We start from the raw sequence: 20,083 nt of genomic DNA on the forward strand, positions 1-20,083 counted from the left end.
CCAAAGCAAATCCTGTGGAATGACTTAACATAATTGTTGCTATTCAAATGTGTATAAAACATAATTAGGCTTGTTAGCGCAGCTATGGGTTTACCTCTTAGTCATGTGCTATCTAAAATTATTATACTCAGCCAGAGGGCCTAGGCATGGTTTCACCTCTTACTCTTGTGCTATTCAATATTTTCGTGGACAGTTTCAATAAATTCTCTTACAGAAAGAGCCACTGAGATGTAAAATAAGGATTCAGATACCCGATGATGTGCTGTGTTTGTGGACCGGTACCATTAGACAGATACATTACTACAGCATTTAAACTGATAAAATGAGAAAATTTACAATGGAGCAGAGAGGCTCTTCTACAAATTCCTGAGACCTTAATATAGATATTAATACAAGAAAACACATATTTATCATTTACAGAAAAAACGTAGCTACTGATACGATAATCCCTGCCAGCTCCTCACATCCACACAGGGCAAACACACAGCTTTCCATTCAATGGTGCATCGCTTCGTATTGTCACAAATCGCTTTCAGCAATGGCTATAGCTCTGTCCTGATTGATTGTATTTGACTGAAAAAAGAAAATGAATAAAATTACACCACTTTTGTATGCTGACCAACATTAATCACTCATGCAAAATTCCATATATTGTCAACATTCCAGATAATTTTGCAAGAAGCTAATGTACTGCAACTAAAGACCTGCACTGTTTAATACAAATAACGCATCAAAACTTTATTCAATAGTAAAGACAAATTGCAACCCTTGGTGAACAGTGCGAAAAGGTGTACATTCGTCACTCAGGCAGAACTGTGGCAATTAAACTACATGAACATGAGAGGGGCTGAGTATTAGGGAAGAAAGGTTCGACCTTTACAGATCACGTTTTAGCAGAAAATATCTTCGGAAATATCAGCTACCTTTATTTACCGAAGTGAAAGAAATGAAGAAGGACTCTCTCATTGGCTATCTTTGATCCGTGATTGGTCCTCTTGATTTTCCGTGATTCAAGCTGCACGTAACGCAAACGCTACAGGCAACGTAAGTAAACTTTAACCAGGCCGTTATCTACTACAGAACAACATGAATACTAATTGATTAACTCAGGTGCGGTTTATTACATGAGACGCAGTGCAGTTTGTGTGAGTTGATTTCGGAGTGATTGTTATTACTATTATGCCATTTTGTCGCTACGCAATTCCGTGTTATATTAGATAATGAGCAATACCTACGTCAACCTTCCAGTATTTCCTTCAATACCTTCATTATTTTCTTTATTTCTAAATTCAATTTCTCATTCTGTGGACGTGCTGTGCCAGTGTGCTGCTCTGCGAGACGTTACCATCTGTAGCTGTCAGCGAGCAATATTGTCGATCCACACTCCATTACTCTCAGACAAAGATCTGCCAAGTATAGCAAACCACTCACCAGAGACGCAAATAACCAAAAAGATAAAATAAAAAATATCAAAACTCCTATAAATCGACATGCGAGAATATTGAAACCTCACAACCGTGATAGATGCAGGTATTTCATTTACCTTAGTTCAGGTGTTGGCTGGCAGCTGGTTGGATCCTTTCTGTAAGAAATTAATGTGTCTTTCTGGAGCTAGATACACATACTTTGTTTCAGGTCCATACTTCGTGATGGCTCGCGGAGGATGAGGTATTCTGGTAATTTCCAAGAATGTTTGCCTATCGAAGCCGCGAGCCCCTAAAGGTAGATATCGAACTTGGGATTCTAAATCGACCACGTGTCTGTGGTGACGGGAGCTATGAGCAGTGTTTACAGTGATCACTAATGCAATGACAAAAGAGGAATGTTGACTATAATACTTGTAACTAGAAAGGAACTGACTTACCTCACTCGTCACCACAGTCACGCGATCCATTTACAGTCGCAAGTTCGATATCTATCGTTTGTGGCCCGCTTCTTCGACAGGCAAACTTTCCTGGAAATTAACTATATTCTTTATGTTTCTTCGAGTGATTGATTTTCCCTTTTATCAATACCGTTTTACGCTATACCTCGCAATCAGTTACAGTAATAATGTCTGATCTGTTCCGTATTTTCAGCTTCGCTCTACCAGTATTTCACTTTGTCGCTTATTTACTTCAGGCCCACTTTTTTACTTATATTTATGATTTGTCACGTTGTCCACTTTTTGTTCGCGTTTCTCATTTAATTTATTATGTGTGGTGTAGTTTTATTTTTGACCATTGAAACTCTTTAAAGCCTGACAATTGTTTAGTCCTAGTTAAGATATTTTCTTATCATCAAGGTCAAGCGGTGTAGATCTTTTAGGTCTTTCAATTTATTGTAGATTTGGCTACTTGACGACTGGTGGTGGCCATTCTCATGCCGATGTTTATGCATATTACTTTGTTAAATAACGTCGTTTTCGTTTTTAAGAACGTGGTTTTTCTTATTGCTTTATCTACACCTCTGTGTATCTGTAATTTAGCATGTATCAGACATATATTTACACTGTTTTTCAATGCAAGTGCATAGTTTTGTTGTTTTACGCTGGCGCCTCAACTGTGTGTGTGTGCGCTTTGGCATTCGCATCATAGGCTGCCAATGTATTTCTAGCGTCAAGCACTGAAAAATACTGTCCTCACGGTGTGTACTAGAGTGTCTTAACACACTTTCAAATGCTGGAGCATTATTAATGAAGATATCATTAATGAAGCTCATTTTACGTCTCGACTGGAGAGACATTGATGGTTTCAGTTGCTATGTCAAATGGCGCTCTGCGGCTAACTGTTGTCTTAGTTTGTCCCGTACATTTACGTATTTAATGACGTTGATGTCGACGGGACGTTAAACCCTAAACTTACTTTATTCATTTATATGTATGCTTGCTGGAATATACAGGGTGAAAAATTATTTAAACCGACAAAAAGTGACAATTTGCATGGGAGACCGAAACAAATATTTTTCGCTAATGTATTTTCCTGTGATGATTTTTTAAACTTTGGGAGGTTGCATGGGACAATGAACATACTTTTTTTACTGTGTTTTTCTGTGAGGACAAAAGATAAAGCCAAAAGTTTTAATTCTTTATTACCAAGAGACAACAACAGTAACACAACGTAATTACTTTACTTTAGTAGAAGTTCAAAAATGCCTCCATTTCTTGTAAACAGAGGTTACAGCGGTGGGTAATGTTTGGTATGACACGGCCAGAGACTGCAGGAATGTCCTTAACTCCTCCTGTTAGTGCTACTACTCCGGCAACCAGATGTTCTCAGGGTGCACATCTCTCGTCACACAAAAAAATCCATAGCGGTCAAATGAGGTAATCAAGTAGACTATGGTACGGGACCACAACTGCTAATCCATTTTTCTGGAAACTGTCGGTTCAAGAATCGACGGAGAGGACTACTGAAATGTGCCGGTACTCCGTCATGCTGGAAACGCAAGCATTGTCTTCTAGCGAGTGACACGTCATCCCGCAACTCTAGCAACGCTCTGGCGAGGAAATTGTAAAAACGACTGTCATTTAATGGCCTAGGTAGGAGATAAGGCCCAATCAAACAGTCACCAACAACATCTGCCGCCACATACACGTAGAACCACAATTAATGACCACGAGTAAATGTGGCATGTGGATTAACCTCACTCAGAACATGCGAATTATGGATGTTGAACAGGGATGAAATGTAGGATGCATCTGACACTATTACAGGTACCACCGCGAAGATTGTTTTTTGAGTGGATGGTCATTTGGTTCCAGGTCGTGCACACGCGGTAAGTGAAATGGAATAGCAACTGCCCAAGGAGGACGCTTCTTACATTCTTCTGATTCGTTCTCATGTTTTGTTTAATTGCACTAGTGCTAAGAGCGATTACGATATCTACTGGATTAAACAAATGGTCGCAGGTAATTGTGATATAAAAGAAAAACGTTTATTTTGCTGACCCGTGCAGATAATTTTCACCCTATACACGTATCTCATTTTATAGTTGGATCTCCATAAGGTGTGTCGAAATCATACTGCTGTGAGCACATAATTGTCATGTTATGTGGGCGGGCATTTTAACATTCTAACGTGGCAGTTTTAGACTGAGGGGAGGGGGGCGCATTGAACTACGGTTGTGTAAAATATCTGTAGAGGTTGAGCCAGAGCTACCACGTTTCGACACTGCTAACCGCTGCATACAGTATCGCTGTGGCCATTACGTTGATTTGTGTTGTTTGTTGCTCTTTGTTTTCTCTCCTGTTTTGGAATGAGCGAGAGGACTAATCGTGTTTTAGGCAGGGGTCGACTGCGACCCCCAAATACGGTAATGCGAATGCTTCATATCTTTTCTTGCTTCCATTCTATTATCTCGTTTGATGTTACATAACTGGAAACCCTGTGCACACACCAACAACATTCTTAGCCCAGAAAATGGCGATCAGACAGATGCGCCCCGTCACTTCGTGAAGGTCGTCGTTCAGGTTTCTCGAAATTCTAACTCAACTAGCCCTGTCATATTACTAGCAACTGAGGATTTCAAGATCAACAGCATGGGACTTGTTGTTGACCATATTGACACATGAAGAAGAAACTTCACATTCATTCAGTGAGTTCTAGACGGGAAAACAATACGCACCTGAATAACAGTTGGCACTGAACAGGCAGCTGTGGACTTTCGGCATTTTTTGTTTTCAAAAGGCTTCCAGCAGAACTGAAAAAAATGGGTGCTTAACTCCCATTATTCAAATTCAAGTCAAAAGGCTTTCTTGTGACGCACTCCTGTTCTATAAAAGTGTTGCTCGCAGTAGTTGATAACATTTCTCTGTAATGTGTTATTTATTCGTATACTCTCTCATATTTTTTCGTGTCTCATTAATTATTTAGTTATTTCTTTCCTAAATTTTCTAATCTGCAGTCAGTACTAATTCCATGACCAAGTAGCTTTAGGTTGCATTGCCCCATTGAACCCTATAGATGAGTAAAGAAATAAAATAAATATTTGTACCTCAAGCGTTAGTTTATGATAACTGACGGACACCGGTCACGTAATAAATATTTTAACAGAAGTTTCGGTGGTCTGTATATTACTGGTCATCGCCTATTACGTTATTAGTTTGCGTTGTTTGTTAATTGTTCGTTAAAGAGAAACTCAGCAGAATTAGGTGGTGCCTATCTGGAATTTTGAACCCGTTTCAGTGCCGGTGTGTGTTAGACGTGCTGTTAAACAATAATAATAAAAAAAGGTACGTGGCAGAATGGCTTGCGTAAGCTGTGAAATAAGCTTATCTAAAAGCAGAGATCCAAATACTTATGTGAAAAACAATGTGTCTGATATATTAGATCTGTGCTAACAACGATTCTAGAAGGTGGAATAAATTTTGACAAAGCGAAAAATAGTCAACCTGAGTCGCGGGTCCTAATGGAAGTGAGCAACAGAAACAAAGTAACTGCGAAGTAACTTCTTCGATCTGTGTTCCAGTTGAAAAGTACTTGTCATCACATGTAAAAAAAAAAAAAAAAAAAAAAAATACATATCGCTTCCTTGCACCAAATACGCCGATTATTTCCTGGTCTGTCCTTTGCTGCAAGTTTCAAAAACACTAGCTCAGGGTACCTTTATCTGTTTTTAAGATTTATTTCAATATCCCACTATCCTCTCTCATACCCTTCACACATTTTTGTCTGGCTTGGTGCTATATAGCACCGTTTGTCACTTTTCAGCAGGCTGCCCGAGATACTCGTATATCGGATTCATAACACAACTATCTTCTTTATGTCACTTTCTGGATCATTGAACCGGAAGCAGTACGAATCATTATATTATTAAGAAATTTTGTTGAAACCATGAGCAACCATGTGTGAAGGACAGGGATTCTCAGTCTTCTCTTGCTCATTTAGACTTCAACGCCTCAACTACTGTGACATCTCTCTCTCTCTCTCTCTCTCTCTTTCTCTCTCACTGGTTAATATTATAATACCGTAAATATCGCTTCAAGTAAACGACCGTATCTGTTGATAATAGTGTAGCGTTTGTATAATGTTGTCTCAAAAATAGAATTTTGTTTCAGTAATAAAAGTTTTAAAAACGTTCTGTATGTACGAAGAAATATAAAATTGACCATTGTAGATAGGGAATTTAACTCGGTTGGAAGGTGTTCATATTTACCAAGTATCGTATCAGTGAACATAAAAGATTGCAGATTGTAGCTCTTTAATGCATCGCAGGAAAATTCAAGGTGTCATACAGGCATTTCAATCCTTTTCTCTTGACTCGCTACTGTTAGAGTCGTCTCGTTCCCCGGAGTTACGGAGAGGTCTGTTGAAGCCAATGTCTTGGAAGCCGTTTCCTGGGAACCGACCGCCAAAGCCGCCGTTGCCAGGAAGCTGCTGACCGAAGCCATTGTTACCCGGGAATGGCTGAACGAAGCCGTTGTTACCAGGAAATAGCTGACCGAGGCCGTTGCTGCTAGGGTACTGCTGACCGAAGCCATTGCCCGGGGATCCAGCGCCGAACCTTGGGTAACCCTGTCCGAAACCAGACCCCGGCAAGGCCTGACTCAGTCCTCCATTCACAGGAAATCCAGAGACGAAGCCACCATTTCCAGGGACCCCGGAGTTGATACCAGCATTTCCCGGACGACCATTTGGTCGGCGAGGGAGTGCACAAGCGACTGCCAATACCGCGGCCAGGACCTGCGTAGAGGACGAAACATCTCCATGAAAGCATACACTCAACTCCAGAATACACAAGATGATCCAAAAAGTCGTGTCCCATAGCAAAAGTATACATTGGTGATTTGATAGTCTTGACCCAAAGGACGAAGTCGTATTCAGGTATATAAGAGGAATGGTAATTCGAAGCAAAAGAAATATAGTGAACATGGCATTTATATCTAAAGAGCTATGAGTTCTTCTTCACCTTCGATACTGTGAAATAAATATCTTCTTCTGCAAGCTCTTTGCTTTCCATATTTTGACAATGTGTAGTACAGACTAAAAGAAGGAAAAAATAGCCGGCAAACATCGGTTCGAAAGTGTATACCTTCAGAGTTATGAACACTTGTTCATCTTCGTTACTGTGAAACACGCATCTTCCACTAAATAAGTGCTCATAGGTCTTAAGGTACCCACTTTAGAGCACATGCCTACTGACATTTTTTCTTTGTTTTGGTCCATATTACCTCCTCCCAAAATATGGAAATTAAAGAGTCTTCAATAGTATAGATTCATTTCACAACATTGAAAATGAATCAGTCCTCGTAGCTCTTAAGGTATGAATTTTAGAGCCCGTGTTTATTCAGACTATTTCGCTTCGAATGATAGTTTCTGTCGCATCGCTGAACACGACTTCGTCGTATGTGCCACGACTATTGTATCACCAACGTAGGCTTTGTCCTGAGTGAGAGGGATTTGTACTCAGGAATGAAACAACAGGTAGCAGACAGAAGTGAAAGATAATAAATAAATACATCCCAACTGTTGAACCAACCTTTCGTAAAATTGCGGCATAACATACCGGGTGATCAAAAAGTCAGTATAAATTTGAAAAATTAATAAACCACGGAATAATGTAGATAGAGTGGTAAAAATTGACACACATGCTTGGAATGACATGGGGTTTTATTAGAACTAAAAAAAAAAACACACCCCATATTGCTAGACGCGTGAAAGATCTCTTGCGCGCGTCGTTTGGTGATGATCGTGTGCTCAGCCGCCACTTTCGTCATGCTTGGCGTCCCAGGTCCTCAGACCTCAGTCCGTGCGATTATTGGCTTTGGGGTTACCTCAAGTCGCAAGTGTATCGTGATCGATCGACATCTCTAAGGATGCTGAAAGACAACATCTGATGCCAATGCCTCGCCATAACTCCGAACATGCTTTACAGTGCTGTTCACAACATTATTCCTCGACTACAGCTATTGTTGAGGAATGATGGTGGACATATTGAGCATTTCCTGTAAAGAACATCATCTTTGCTTTGTCTTACTTTGTTATGCTAATTATTGCTATTCTGATCAGATGAAGGGCCATCTCTCGGATATTTTTTTAACTATTGTATTTTTTTGGTTCTACTAAAACCCCATGTCATTCCAAGCATGTGTGTCAATTTGTACCTCTCTATCTACATTATTCCATGATTTATTCAGTTTCCAAATTTATACTGACTTTTTGATCATCCGGTAGTTCAATAGCTCTACGAGGAGAGCAACGCTGCTTGTAGCAGCTGTTCAAAGACACTGATCTGTGAATAAATGAAATATTTCGTTATAGTCGAATGTAGCTCTTTTTTCACTCGTTAATGATATCGTTTTAGTACTAAACAACTTCACATACGTTTTTCATAATCAATTTTTGAAGGAATATTTTGCTGGCGGGTCCGTAGCTGATAAAATATTTGTTTTGGAAACAGACTGCTCGCGGTTTTAATTCCTCTGGTCTCATCAGCAACGGTAGTAAACATCTTAGCTGCACTGTAGAGCCGATCTCATCGTGTATGTGGAGATGTATCTTTAGGAAATGTCTTTATGAACTACGTAGTTTACGTCATTCTCAGCCAAGAAAAACGTCGCGCACATTAGTTCATGGTAAGTACCCCTCCACTCCTCTATAAATTCTGCCCTTTTTATTCTGTATACTTTAGTAGTCGTAGACGCTATACACGGCATCCACAAACGACTGTTTGCTCTTCGTCTACTTTGGCCCCATATACACTCTTTCACTTTGTCATATGTGTATAGTACATTACTAACAATATTTTCGTTTAATGTTACCGGATGTTCAGTACTTGAAGAAAACCGGTTGCCAATGTGAAGAAGTCTACAGTAGACAGTAAGAAAAAAATATTTCAGTAATTCAGCTGTCAGTTGTTGCCCCATTTGGCAGTATTTCAATCCCTCACAAAATAGAAAATGTTAGACCACTTCATGTGTTTATTTATGTAATTTCTTTCAGGCCATTATGTCTGTGAAGACTGGATAAGAGCACAATTTTTATCCTCTTTGCATGTAGCAGCGGGAGATTCAGGGTGCGCAAAACAAAATTGGCCCGGAAAATATTTTCTTGCGTGGAATCGTCCCTTACTAATGGAAATCACAGAAGATGCTAGAAATGGCCGCCGTTAATATTACTCCACTGCTGTGCTCGATTTACCACTGTCACGTACTTGTATCAATTCTGCCTGAGCGATAGCATTACAGCGTTTCAATGTTCTGCTCATGCCTCACTTGATGGTAGAAATCTGCGAAGGACAGTACTTCTACTTATGGCATGTATCGGTTAGAAAAATGGTATGTTATGACTTTGAATTTTAATTTGATGTAACTATGTTTTACTGTCAATTTTTTCGTTTGTTAAAGCAGTTGTTGTTTATGCCCTGTCTGTTGTGTTTATTTTAGCACCGATGATGACTGACATCATACGAAATCGATTTGCAACAAGATAAATAAATTATGTTCCCGTGACTGGTTGCTACATTCTTTATCATTTTATATTTTCTGATGTTCGAACGCTTTTCGAATAATTACGGTTCTTTTCGCTACAACGCTCCTTGCGCGTCATTTTGCCACTAATTTTTGCATTGCAGACTTTGATGAAAGTTTTGTCACAACACTCCCAGCCTTAAATTATAACGCAAACAGTTCCACACACGTTGTCATCGAATTGTGCATCACATAACACTCGACAATGAACACGCGTTGTTTTATTGTGATCGTCATTTTGTGCTACATTCATATAGTCACTAAATACATTTTCTCCTCTCACTCATTCAAACGTAACGGTACATCGGAGTAATCAGGATAGAGTATGCGTGAAATGGGCATGTACAAACATGTGACAGCAATTTATTCGTGCGTCGATTTCAGTTTCCAGCGGTTTTTGCGACGTGTTCTTCTCTTGTTCATTGATATGGATCAGTCCTAAATTCGAGGCCAGTTTTATTTCGTCAGCCTGTAGAAGATTTTTAAAACGTAAATATTCCAACGATGGAATTGCCTCCAGTGAATAATTAGAAAATAATAAAGGAAACAAACCTAAAATAGAAATCCATCAAAGATATTCACTATATCTCGCTTACGTTTCAGAACGATATTCGGATGTATCAAATTCCGTTCTTGTTGCATGTCTTACAACACAAACAGCATTTCGAAGTAGGTGCTGCAAGCAGAATCTTTGTTACTATGGGCGCTTTGTCTTATACTCGTTCCGTCTTCCGTAGTGGCCAACTACTTTAAACTGTAAATTCCAGGGTTAAACTGAGAGAAACCGCTCACTATAAAAAGTATCGATGGCGGTTTGTGGCTGTCCTATAAACTTAACTTCGTTAGAATAAGTTTAAGACGTCTAATGGGGCATGATGGTAGTCGTCTTTCCCTGAACTTGCACGTAAAAGAAACAGGACTGTAAGTCTTAAAAATTGGTAATAATGTGCAATGTCTACGGGTTTTATACGTAAATGTAAATTCAGAACACGTTTGATTTTCCGAAAACGGCAGTGACTTCTAGAATGGTCTTAGGCATCAGAAACTTCTTTCCACAATAAGTATTTTCCCTTTTATGTGTTAATCGAAATTACCATAAACTCTGTCTCATGGTATTTAGGTATTTTCTTAAAACACGCTCAAACATTCTTGGGCAAAAGCGCCGCTGGGACACTTACCAGAAGAGTCCTCATGTTGCTGCGAGGCTGTTTCGTTTTTTCACACTAGTGGAGAATCGTTAAGCGAGCCTTATATACAATGCTCGCTCGTTTAGCGTCAGTGTAACACCACTTTGCGTGACGTACGCGACAGTTGACCTTCGTTCATGCAACATTCTGTACCTCCAGCCTTACGGTACGACGCAGTGAACACAACAGTATTCTATTGGCACAAATAAAGCGTGTTTGATTGGTGCGCAGCTAAATGGAAAATTCTGATAGTGCCTGTGTATAATTAAGGCGTGTTTATTATCGAACAGACCAAAACAGAAATTTTCGGAAGTAGTTTTCCGAGAATATCTCTCTCATTAATGCTTCGTTCTGTCACTTAGTAGGAGATTAACTGCTACTTTCATAGAATAGGAAGTTACAATAAACGTCCTTCGGGTGTTACCGACCGGAATGAAATGACGCTCTTAATCTGGTGGAACGGAGTTCGAAGTCCCGTCAGGACATCCAGATGCATGTCTCCGGCGGTGAATGCAAAGACAATGCCTTGATTTCTCTTGTAGATATATTGTTTTCATTAATTCATTCACAGAGTTCCATATAGAACTTCAGAAATTTGGAACTAGGCAAGATAGTGTAAGAAGTTGTTGCAAACTGCTTTAATAATTAACTATCGTTAAACTACTACAAATCATTTGTGTTTACTCAAGCTAAAATTAAAATGTTTAAATTAACAGGAAACTCCGCTATTGCTTCTCCATCAGTTAAATAGTTTCGGTTGGTGTATTATTGCTAATGGCTACGTCGCCATATTAATATTTACCGCAAGAAAACACGTAACTGGATGCCACTCGAACAGAAGCCTGTTTACAATGCACATGTCTACTGATCATACAGGGTAGGCCTATATGAATCTTCACTTCTTCAGTATAGTTAGTATGATAACACTGGTCTCCAAAAAAATTAAAGTTGTCCCTATCTCTTCCGAAATAGTCAATTCCAACCAAATTGAGGTCGAAGAACAAGAATAAGACACCAGAAATTTTTTTGTTAGCTCCCGGTTGATTGAAATATATGGACCTTCTCCGTTTGGTCTCTTTAAATACTCACTTAAGCGTTTCTGTTCTCTTTTTAGGCTTTAGTGCCTCAATCTGTAAAAACGGAACCTTTATAGGATCGCTTTGTTGTCCGTCTATGTATCTGTCCGTCTGCCCGACTAGTTAGAACCCTTTTTCTGAGGAACGTGCAGAAGTATCAAGTACAAATTCATGTCACATATTAATCTCTGTGATTCCTTGGCAGTGTGAAAATTTTAAGCTTCTACGGCAATGCATCAAAAAATACGTTCATTTATGTCACGTATTTTGATACTCGAATGTCATTCGTCAAAGCCCGTAGGGTACTTCCCATAGATCTAGAGTCATGAAATTTGGCAAGAAGGAAGGTTTCACCGAAAAATTAAAAAAAATGCAATAATTGTTAATTTTTAATTATATAACAAGAACAAATGTTTTAGTCATTTTTTGTCCGTCTGTCTGTCTGCCCGGTTGTCAAGATCCCTCTTTCTCGTGAAGAGGTTGGCGTATCAAATTAAAATATATGTTACTTACTTGGGTCTATGCTTACTTGGCGGTGTAAAAAATTTAAGCTTTTAGGTCAATTCAATCAAAAATTCGAGCCTTTATGTCACTTATTTTGATACTCACAAATTCACTCTTCAATGCCTGTTGAGTACTACCCGTTGACGTAGAATCGTGAAATTTGGCAAGAAGCAAGATTTCGCTGTACAAAAGAGTAAAAATATCCGAAATTGTTAAAATGTAAATATATCACATAAAAATATCTTTTTGTCATTAGAACATACATTGCAATCACCATGTGTCAATAGCATAAAGGGCGGACCTTACTGCATGCAAGCATAAAATGTAAGGTATAGTCATGTTTTAGTAAGTAAATAAAAATGATTTATTAAATGTTCTGTATCTACATATATAAACTAAAGTCCCCTGCTCGCTTCTTTTTATTTGTCCAGGCTAGTCTAAGGAACCACTGTAGAGATTTTGATACCGTCTCGGAATTCCCGGACCGATATATTGCCAGTATCAGTATCGAAAACAGATAAAAATCGTTGAGATTCTGGATTCCCAGGAGGGATACACTATAATATATTTATAATTAAGTTTGCACGGAATCCTCAGGTTTTTTTTTCATTTGTAATCTACTTTTGGGGCAACTCTTTTGGCATACCAACAACAGTCTTTAAGAATAGATGACATCCACTTGCCCCAATATGTTCTTCCCATAGCTGAAATGTCTTGAGCGAAACGCTCTCCATGCTCATCACTCATAGCGCCACAATTGCTTGAAAAGAAGTCCACATGTGAGTCCAAAAAGTGGATCTTGAGCAACATATTACAGCCTACCTCTTGGTATGTCCTCGGAAGTTCATTTACAGCTAGACTGTAATTTTCAGCTCTTTGTTTCCCAAAGAAATTGTGAACAACATATTTGAAGTTTTCCCAAACTGATTTACCTTTCCCTTCAATAACCGTACGAAATGTTTCATTCTTAAACAGTTCTCAAATCTGTGGTCCAACGAAGATTCCCTCTTTGATCTTAGCGATGCTAAGCTTTTGCTTCTAGATATTGATGCTTTTCCTTCCCAATTCATCAATTTCACTAAACTCTGCATAAGTCCAAACTTAATGAGTGAAGGTGGCAATAAGACTTTATCACGAAACACTAAGAGAGTGTACTTAATTCTCTTTATTCAAGGATCCATTATTTTCCTTTCAGGCCATATTTTTCGTGTGTAGTTTGATCTCCTGTGACGATTGTTCACTCGCAAAAGAAGCAGCAACACTTGGTTTATCCTAACTGCATTTCAAGTATGTTAGCAATAGACTCCAGATAGGCACATTTCTGCCATTGATGGACTTCATAATTTAATTTTTCAAGACGTTATTTTACACTTTCATAGCTCTCCTGCATATGTACACCGTGTTCTACCTGGAACAGACGGCTGTGAGTTTCTGTTGTGAAGCTAAACAGCATGAAAGCTTAACTTAGAGAAGTCAACGAAAATTCTCCAGTCCTCCATTCTTAAAGATGCCATCAGATCATTCACATCACTATAAGCTACTAGATTGTTTTCCATTTCAAAGATGACGTTGTCTATTTTTCGCTGTATACGTGCCGATAGTTTCACATATTTTCCCAGAAGAGTACGCTGCTGAATCCTGGAGCCAAAGCGCTCTACCTTCCTTTTTGATAACTCCAGATTATGAATTAACCTTAGGACGCCTGAAGGGGGGGGGGGGGGGGTTCGTTGAACCCACCATTTTTTTATGTCCCCTGATAGTGCCCAAGTAAAAAATGGTTCAAATGGCTCTGAGCACTATGGGACTCAACTGCTGAGGTCATTAGTCCCCTAGAACTTAGAACTAGTTAAACCTAACTAACCTAAGGACATCACAAACATCCATGCCCGAGGCAGGATTCGAACCTGCGGCCGTAGCGGTCGTGCGGTTCCAGACTGCAGCGCCTTTAACCGCACGGCCACTTCGGCCGGCTTGCCCAAGTAACTTTCATACTATATATTCCCTTTGAGTTATTGTTTGTTGGCTATTTTATGAAACATTAGTGTGAATATATTTTATAGGAAATCCTGCTTTGAAAGAAAAAAATAAGTAAACTTATTATGGTCCAACAAACACACACACCCCCCCCCCCCCCTTAGTCTTCCATGCTATAGAAAATTTTCCTTAGTAGTATTTCATGTTTCTCATCTCTACAAAAATACAAGTTCGTTTCTTGTTGGTTGGTATTCTTGATATTCACAACAATCGGTTTACTTTCAGAGGAAGTGATTGTTGATGTCAGTCAGCTGTTATTTATCTTGTAAACTTGCAGTGAGTTAGTGCAGTTCCCTACTGTTCACACCCAGACTTAGAAGTGACTAAAAGAACACGTGACTCGTCTTTAGAAAGAGTCCTGAATGAAATTTTAGATGAAGATTCTGACTCTGGGAATGAAAGTGAATATGAGGATGGTGTTATGGAGTATGATTCAGATCTGGAAAGTGATGTGGATGTTAGAGAAGATGAAGATAGCGCAGCTTCAGGCAGTGACCATCAGGATGTTATTGTGGCCAAGTCTGGTAGAAGGTACGTAACCACAAAGCCTAGAATTCCTTTGAGGTTTGTTTCTAATATAATAAGAGAGCAGGCAGGAGTAACTCCAGCTGGTGTTTTCCATTCACATGGAGAAGCATTGAAGTTACTTCTTACGCCTGACATCATGGATGTTATAGTAAAACATTCAAATGTAGAGGCAGTTAGGCGAGATGTTACTTTGACTAATGAGAAAGAATTGTACGCCTTTATAGGATTTCTGATACTTATGGGGGTAAATAAGGACAATTCTGTCAGTGCACGCGATCTTTTGTCAGACCTAATGGGTTAGCCAGTTTACAAGGGTATTACGGCAAGAGAACGTTTCAAGGAACTTATTGCAATCATAAGATTTGATGACAAAAGTACCCGCCAGCTAAGAATGAAGCAGACAAGTTCACAGCAATTCGTGATATTTTCAACAAAGTGAATGATAGGTTTTCACTACTGTACAAACCAGGGGGTACCTCACCACTGATGAGATGCTCAGCTTGTTTAGAGGGCGCTGGAACTAGTGAAATTGCAGGTAGAAGAAAGACGTGCCGATGCAAGAGGCTTATCTAACCAAATTGTTCAATCAATGGAGACTATTCTACAAAAGAAAATCAAAGAAGTGACAACAGAAGCACGTCAGCCTCCTGTAGGGAACGGTTGGTGCCATATTTGTGTAAGAGAAGCTAAACCGAAGAAGCAGAAGTACAACAATCTAAGTAAACCAAAACAGTATTGTAAACAGTGTCATAAACATGTGTGTAACACACTTTCAGAAAAAATTGTGAAGTGTGTCTCTTGCCTTTCAGTTGAGGACTCAGAGTAGTCTATTGTATATGAACACATCTGTATTTTGTATTGTAATACGTCAATTTTTTATTCACTCAATCCAATATTTATAACAATTAACAACATTTATAAACCGATGCCTTAGTTAAAATACATAAACCATTTTGAAAGTTGTAATTTTTCGTCAGTAAACTTCTTTAATACCTGTGGGTTCGCCAAACCCCCCACCCCCCCACCCCCCACACACACACACACTTAGGCATCCAAGTTAGAAAAAATGGCTTGGACGTCCTAGGGTTAAATCATTAAGTTCTTCTTGAGAAGTTTTATGTGCCCTGTTGCTTAAGATCGATTCTGGTTATAATCTGGATCTTGCTGTAAAGACTCACGATGACATCTTTAGATTGAACTTTATCGGTTTACTTGCCGTGTTTATGTTTTATACACTACGGAGCTGCGCAAAGATCCCTGTACAGATTATCTCTCGTTTCTAACTTTTACAGACAAATGATTGACACTCAGGATTATTTAAAGAAACTGTCAGGACATGTAATCATTTAATAAATTTCCCGTTATATACTTTCACTTCGGCACAGCATTTCTAATTCCATTTTAAAAATGTGACTCACTCTTAAGTTATTTCAGGTAATAAGATGCTACACTAGAAAAGTCATGGTTTTCCGCTTTCTCAGGGACCGCTATATGTCATAAAACGTCCATCATACGGTCCGTAAATGGAGATGTATTTATTTTATTTTACTCTTTTGTAGGTATGTTTTTGTTGTAGCCTCCAGTGCGAAGACTACTTTCGTACTGCTATACACCGAGCGAGGTGGCGCGGTGGTTAGCACACTGGACCCCCATTCTGGAGGACGACGGTTTAAACCTGCGTCTGGACACCCTGATTTAAGTTTTCCGTGATTTCCCTAAATCGCTTCAGGCAAATGCCGGGATGGTTCCTTTGAAAAGGCACGGCCGACTTCCTTCCCCATTATTCCCTAATCCGATGGGACCGATGACCTCGCTGTTTGGTCCCTTCCCCACAACCAGCCAACCGCACTACTATACGAGCTAGCAGATCTGCTCATGTCTTTTCATCGTTGCCCTTAGTATTTTTTTTTTAATCGGTTCGCGTAAAACTACTAAATGTCGTTCTCAAAAACATATCCTCAAAACAAAGTTATTGCAATTCACTGTTGTAATACATAGATTTTTTTTCATTTCCTTGTCCAGTATTCCAGAGTATTTCTCTTTCTATAGATTTTTTATCATATGTAGTTATTGCATAAGACGGCCAGTTACGTGCTTGCTTTCATATTCTCGGTGTCCTCGTCTTGATATAAAATACTTCGGTATACGCGTGTAGCTACTTAACATCACCTGAAAAGCAAATGTTATTTGCTCGTACTTCTTCGCGTGCATTTCTTCATGAGTTGTAAGAGGTGGAACAATATCATTCATCCATTCTGTTTCATGTGAAAAGTCGTGTTGACTTGACGTCTGTCTCGTTTCATCGAATAGATTAAATAGTGCCTATAGTGACAATAAGTACATCTCTAGAGTCGAATAGTTTGCTGATTTCAATGCCTAGAGATGTTTGTCGTACGATGAAAGACGACATAGGTCATGTTGCGTGCACGTGTGTGCGTGTTTGCGCGCGCTTTTGTGTGTGTGTGTGTGTGTGTGTGTGTGTGTGTGTGTGTATGTTTGTGTATGTGTGTTTGTAAGAAAGAGAGAGGAGGGATAAGAAAGTAGAGGAGTAGCCAGGAAGCGTTGGAGGGAGGAAAGTAAAGAGAAGGGGAAGTGAGACGCGAAACTGGGAGAGCAGTGAGAGGTTTAGCAAAATAGTATGTATTATTTTGTTATTTATTTCTAAATTTAATGACACACTTTTTTCTAGTTCATCGTGAACATAACTAAACTTGAATTTTTTTCCGTTTAGCATAATGAATTTGAAACTACAAAGTCACATGAATTTGAAATACTTTTCATGATTATGACGAAGACGTTTTTCCGATCCCTACTGCAGTGCCGTGTGCTTTGTCGATAACTGTAATACCCTATGGCGGCGCTACGTCACATACGGAGCACTTAGCTTTTCTGGGTGTATCATCTGAGTTTGAGATGGTAGACAACTCGAGTTTCACAAAACTTTCAAACATCATTTTTCATGATGAATGAAAACACTGCCAAAATTTTACCGAATACATCTAGCCCGTTTCAAAGAAACGTTTCTGAAGTAATAATTTCACTTGTCACAGCGATCTAACTTCAGATCATACAGTTTTGTTTATTTCATAAGTGTCTTTTCTATCATCCCTGTCCTAGAAATGAGCTCAATTCTTGAATATTTTGCACCATGAGTCATATGATAACAGCATAGCATGTTTTATACGCTGATTTCCACCATAACAGAAATTCAGTCTTTTACCCGATGTGCAGTGTGAGCTGCATCGATATAATAACTGCTACAATTGTTATCGGAAATTGCAGTAGTAACAACACAATATATATATATATATATATATATATATATATATATATATATATATATATATATATATATATATTATTCACGTTTGGGCCCTACTGGACCACGCGAAGTACAATCACGGGGCATTCAGTTATTTTCTTTTAGACTTTCTCTCTGCCCAAATTGTTTTCATTCTCTCGGAATGAGCTCTTTTCCTTTCATCAGACCATGTGGTTCCAGTTTTCTTTGGTTTTTCAGCTTGACCAACTACCCAGTCATGAATTTTTTGCCTAAATAATTTTCTGTCTTCAATTTCATCTTGTTTTATATCTGCCTCTTTCATGTCCTCTTTTATAGCAGCAATCCATTTTATTGTCTCAAATTTAGCTTTACTTCGATTTTCGTAGAATTCCACTACTTGTTTAGTTAGTCTGGTAGCATCCATTCTTTTAATATGCCCATAAAATTTTAATCTGCGTTTTTTCATATCCGAATATATGCTGGTGTATTGTTGAATTTCACTATTTGCTCTTAGCCTGTATGTTCCTTCTTCAGTATATTTTGGACCTAGAATTTTTCTGATTACTTTTCTTTCTCTTTTTTGGATTTCTTGAATGTCCTTTTTTCTGTTTAAAATTAGCGTTTCAGCCCCATAAAGGCACTCTGGTTTTATGACCGTGTTGTAATGTCTCAATTTAGAGTACCTCGAGAGACATTTTTTGTTGTAGATGTCTTTTGTAAGTCTAAAAGCTGTCTCCATCTTTTGACAACGAATTTCATTTCCAATTTTTTCTAGACCAGTCTCTGAGATTGTTTCACCTAAATATTTGAATTGCGAAACTCTTTTGATTTTTCCATACTTAGTTTCCAAAAGTTTGGGTGCCAGTTTGTTGCTAGTCATATACTGTGTTTTTTCAAATGAGATTTGGAGACCTACTCTTTCTGCTGTTTCTTTAAGAATTTCTATTTGTTTCTGAGCAATTTGGATGTCCTGCGTTAGAATAACCAAGTCGTCTGCAAAGGCCAAACAGTCTATTCGAATATTTGTTCGTCCTAATTTCACTGGTTGGTCAATTTTGAACTCCAATTTTCGTTCGCGCCACTCTTGTATTACTTTTTCTAGAACGCAGTTAAATAGCAACGGAGAGAGTCCATCACCTTGCCTCACGTCTGTTTTTATTTCAAAGGATTCTGAAATTTCTCCTCTGAACTTTACTTTTGATTTTGTACCAGTTAGCGTGTCTCTGATAATTGCCGTGGTTTTAGGATCCAGGCCTTGTTCTTTCACAATTTGGAAAAGAGATTCACGATCCACTGAGTCATAAGCCTTTCTAAAATCTACAAAGGTACAAACTAGTTTTTTATTGTAAATTTTTTGATGTCTGAGAATTAGTTTGAGGACTAAAATCTGTTCTGGGCAAGATCTATTTGGCCTGAAACCTGCTTGATATTCGCCAATTTTCCGTTCAAGTTGTTGTTGTGCTCGGTTCAGAAGACATTGAGAGAGGATTTTGTATGTGACTGGAAGAAGAGAAATTCCTCTGTAATTATTAACATCAGTTTTGTCTCCCTTCTTATGAAGTGGGTGAATTAAGGCGGTTTTCCATTCATCAGGAATTTTTTCAGTTTTCCAAATGTTTTGCATGATTGAAGTAATTTCTTTAACGGTTTTTGGACCAGCTGCCTTTAAAAGTTCTGCAACAATTCCATCTTCACCAGATGCTTTGTTGTTTTTCAACCTATGAATTTCTTTAATGATTTCCTCTTCATTTGGTGCAAGTGAAACTGGATTGCATTGTTGGGGAATTTTTGGTGGAAATCTTTCTGTGGGCTCGGGGCAATTTAGAAGATTCTTAAAATATTTAGAAAGTTCTTTGCAATTTTCTTGGTTGTTAAGAGCCAACTGTCCATTTTCCTTCTTGAAGCAAAGATTCTGGGGTTGGTACCCCTTTATTTTGGTTTTAAAAGTTTTATAAAAATTTCTGGTATTGTATTTCTGAAAATCTTCTTCAATTTCTAAGAGTTGACTATTCTCATATTGTCT

The 20,083-nt window shown here is 38.6% G+C and overlaps 2 protein-coding genes across 2 annotated transcripts in view; one reads left to right on the forward strand and one right to left on the reverse strand.

Annotated features, from left to right (window-relative positions):
* The window catches only part of LOC126474605 (LIM domain only protein 3-like), a 1,048,859-nt gene that overhangs the window by 851,258 nt on the left and 177,518 nt on the right, over positions 1 to 20,083 (forward strand). The gene's annotated exons all lie outside the window — the stretch shown is intronic.
* On the reverse strand, positions 6,164 to 10,712 carry LOC126475280 (ATP-dependent RNA helicase glh-2-like). The gene is made up of 2 exons (XM_050103036.1): positions 10,627 to 10,712; positions 6,164 to 6,662 (listed from the first exon to the last, which is right to left on the reverse strand). Exons 1-2 carry the CDS (start codon positions 10,639 to 10,641, stop codon positions 6,222 to 6,224), a joined length of 456 nt encoding a protein of 151 aa, XP_049958993.1. The 5' UTR covers positions 10,642 to 10,712; the 3' UTR covers positions 6,164 to 6,221.

Source organism: Schistocerca serialis, chromosome 4 (assembly GCF_023864345.2).
Source record: "Schistocerca serialis cubense isolate TAMUIC-IGC-003099 chromosome 4, iqSchSeri2.2, whole genome shotgun sequence".
Taxonomy (NCBI): Eukaryota; Metazoa; Arthropoda; class Insecta; order Orthoptera; family Acrididae; genus Schistocerca; species Schistocerca serialis.